The sequence below is a fragment of the Cryptosporidium hominis genome (assembly GCF_000006425.1).
Source record: "Cryptosporidium hominis TU502 chromosome 6 CHRO016094, whole genome shotgun sequence".
In the NCBI taxonomy this organism is placed as follows: domain Eukaryota; phylum Apicomplexa; class Conoidasida; order Eucoccidiorida; family Cryptosporidiidae; genus Cryptosporidium; species Cryptosporidium hominis.
The window spans coordinates 1-2596 of NW_666784.1; the positions used below are offsets into that span (position 1 = coordinate 1).

The window sequence follows — 2596 nt, forward strand, 5'->3', positions numbered from 1 at the left end:
CATTTTGAAACAACAGCTTTAGATAATTTAATAAAGTTATATTTCTGAAAAATTTGTTCATCTCTAATATTTGTAATAATATAATTGACAATTGAAACTAAAGAAAAATTATTGAAATTATTATCTTTTCCTATTTCTTCAAAAAAGTTATCCCCAGAAAAAAAATGTTTCAATTCTTTTTCTGTATATTGAACATTCCCACAATCCTTTATAACTTTAAATAACAATTGTTGAGATATAATTTTTGCTACACTGAACATCTTCATTTCTATTGAGTATTTCAACATTAATATTATACCTTTCGTTGTTTCCCACTTTTTAATTAAAATGAACCACTCATTCCATATATCGGTATTATTTTTAAAATGTTTAATATATGAAATACAAAATAGTCTTTGGACATTTAAAATTACATAGATATTTTCTTCAATAAATTTACTTTTGAAATTATGTGATTTGGAATTTTTAATTCTAGAATAGCTATTTTTTATGTTTTTGCTAGTAACTTCAATGATTGATAAAATAAAATATGGGTCTGATATTCCCTGAGCTCTAGTTATTAACTTATAAAGATAATATGGATTATTTAATTTTATTATTCGTTTAAAATTATTTAAATTTAGGTTAATTATATTTTGATTTCTCAGCATTTCTCTGGATAACTGAAACAAAATTTTGTCAACAGTATTAGTACGACTAATCGAATAAATTGGGAATAAATAATTAATTAAACCAATTGTTTTATCAAATTTATTCATTATGAGATGTAAATCATTACAATTTAGAGAAAAAAATGTAATTATTATCGATAGCCACTTTAATAAATAATTATAGTATTCCAAAGATTTAGATGTAAAAAATCCAGATAATTTATCTATATTGACATTAAATATTTTAGATTGAAGCTGCTTATGTATATCGTATTTCCAAATACGGTATTCCAATGAAATTAGAATAATTTGTTTTTTTTCAAGATTATAGTTTATTCGATTCTTGACGGCGAATTTCCATATAAAATAGCTATATTGTACATCTTTAGACTGTAAAATATTGTGGGAAAACATTGCAAATGTTCCCTTAAATGGATCAAGCTGTTTTATTAGAAATTCCATATCATTCTGTGAGCTAATTTCACTGTTTCTGAACATTGATGTTGAGCAATGAAAACAATTAAGAGCTTTAATTATAACAGAGATCAAGTCTGCGTTCATTATTCTCGAAAGTCTCTTACTACCTCCTTTTAACTTTCTTTCAAAGAAAGAGTAAGAAATTATTTCATTTGGAGTCAATGCTAAAATTGGAAATGCTTTGTGCTTATCCAGATTTGAAAATAACTCTGAAATGATAGACTTTATATAATGAAGTACTGAAAATAGATAGCTAGAGTTATTACAATTTGAAAATAAACTTTGTTCCAAAATTTGATTAATATTAATTAAACTTTCGTCCTGTGGTTTAATTAAAGAAAAGCCAGATAAATAATTTAATGACTGAGTTAACGTTGTAGTTATTAATTTTCTATCATGAATTCTGTTTAAATGAGTTTTTATCTGAGAACTTTGATGTGGTAATGTATCTATCTCCATTATATATCTTGTTAAAGAAATTGTGCTGGAAGACTGATAAAATATAAAAAGTCTGTCTAAAGTAGTTTGAACTACTGACTTGTATTTAATATTTAAATTATTGGTGTATTGTTCTATCATATCTCTAGCCTTCGCTATATCTTCAAATAAATTTGAGGAATTTTTATTTCCAAAACAAATATAGAGATCTATCAATACGAATGCTTGATATAGTCTAGGAAAAGCATAAAATATCCAGCCTATCTCATTTTCATTATCGATAAATTTTGTTTGAATATATATAGAAAATATCTCTATTGCCGAAAATAAAGAAATCTTGTTAATATTTAATAAATCAAGTTTCGTTAATCTTTCAGTTTTCGTGTTTTTAATTATTCCATAAATTTTCTCAATATTACAATAATTATTAATTACTTCTTCCTCAAAGAGTGCATGGAAAATAAAACCGTCCAGAACTATTAGTATTACATTTACGTGAAATTTTGAACTCAATATTAATTCAATAGATTTTTCATAGTTCTGAATAGATAATAGCTTTAGAATAAGAATAGAAGGAAAAAGTAATATTTCTGAGTAATTATTTCTAGTCAAATTGTTATAATTTAAAACACAAAATGATTCAAAACTAAATAAATTTGAATACCATGGATTATTTTCATAAATTCCGCGAATAACCCATCTAACTTTAAACAAATTTTGAAAATATTCTGAACTTTTACTTGAGCGGATTATTGTTTTCCCTGTATTGAATACTCTCGATGGGGTTGATAAAATAAAGCGATACCACCAAGAAAAAATTTCCAAATTTTTTGGTAGTGGAAAATTTGGAATATTAAATGGAAATGAAAATAATATCAATTCAATCATCAAAATTGTTTTCTCAAAAGTTTTTTCAATAACTGGAAGCATTTCAATTTGAAAATTTCTGGACAATCTATCACTCCAAATAAATAAGTAGTACAACAATTGTGTGATGTTGAATAATTTTTTGTTTTTAGTATGAATAATCG

General features: G+C 24.3%; 1 protein-coding gene across 1 annotated transcript; it reads right to left on the minus strand.

Moving 5' to 3' along the window:
- Chro.60245 (hypothetical protein) lies at window positions 1–2495 on the minus strand (the record flags this gene model as incomplete). Its single annotated transcript, XM_660109.1, has 1 exon — window positions 1–2495. A coding segment is annotated over one exon (2495 nt), but the record flags the coding sequence as incomplete, so codon positions are not given.
- Between the last annotated feature and the right edge of the window lie 101 nt (window positions 2496–2596).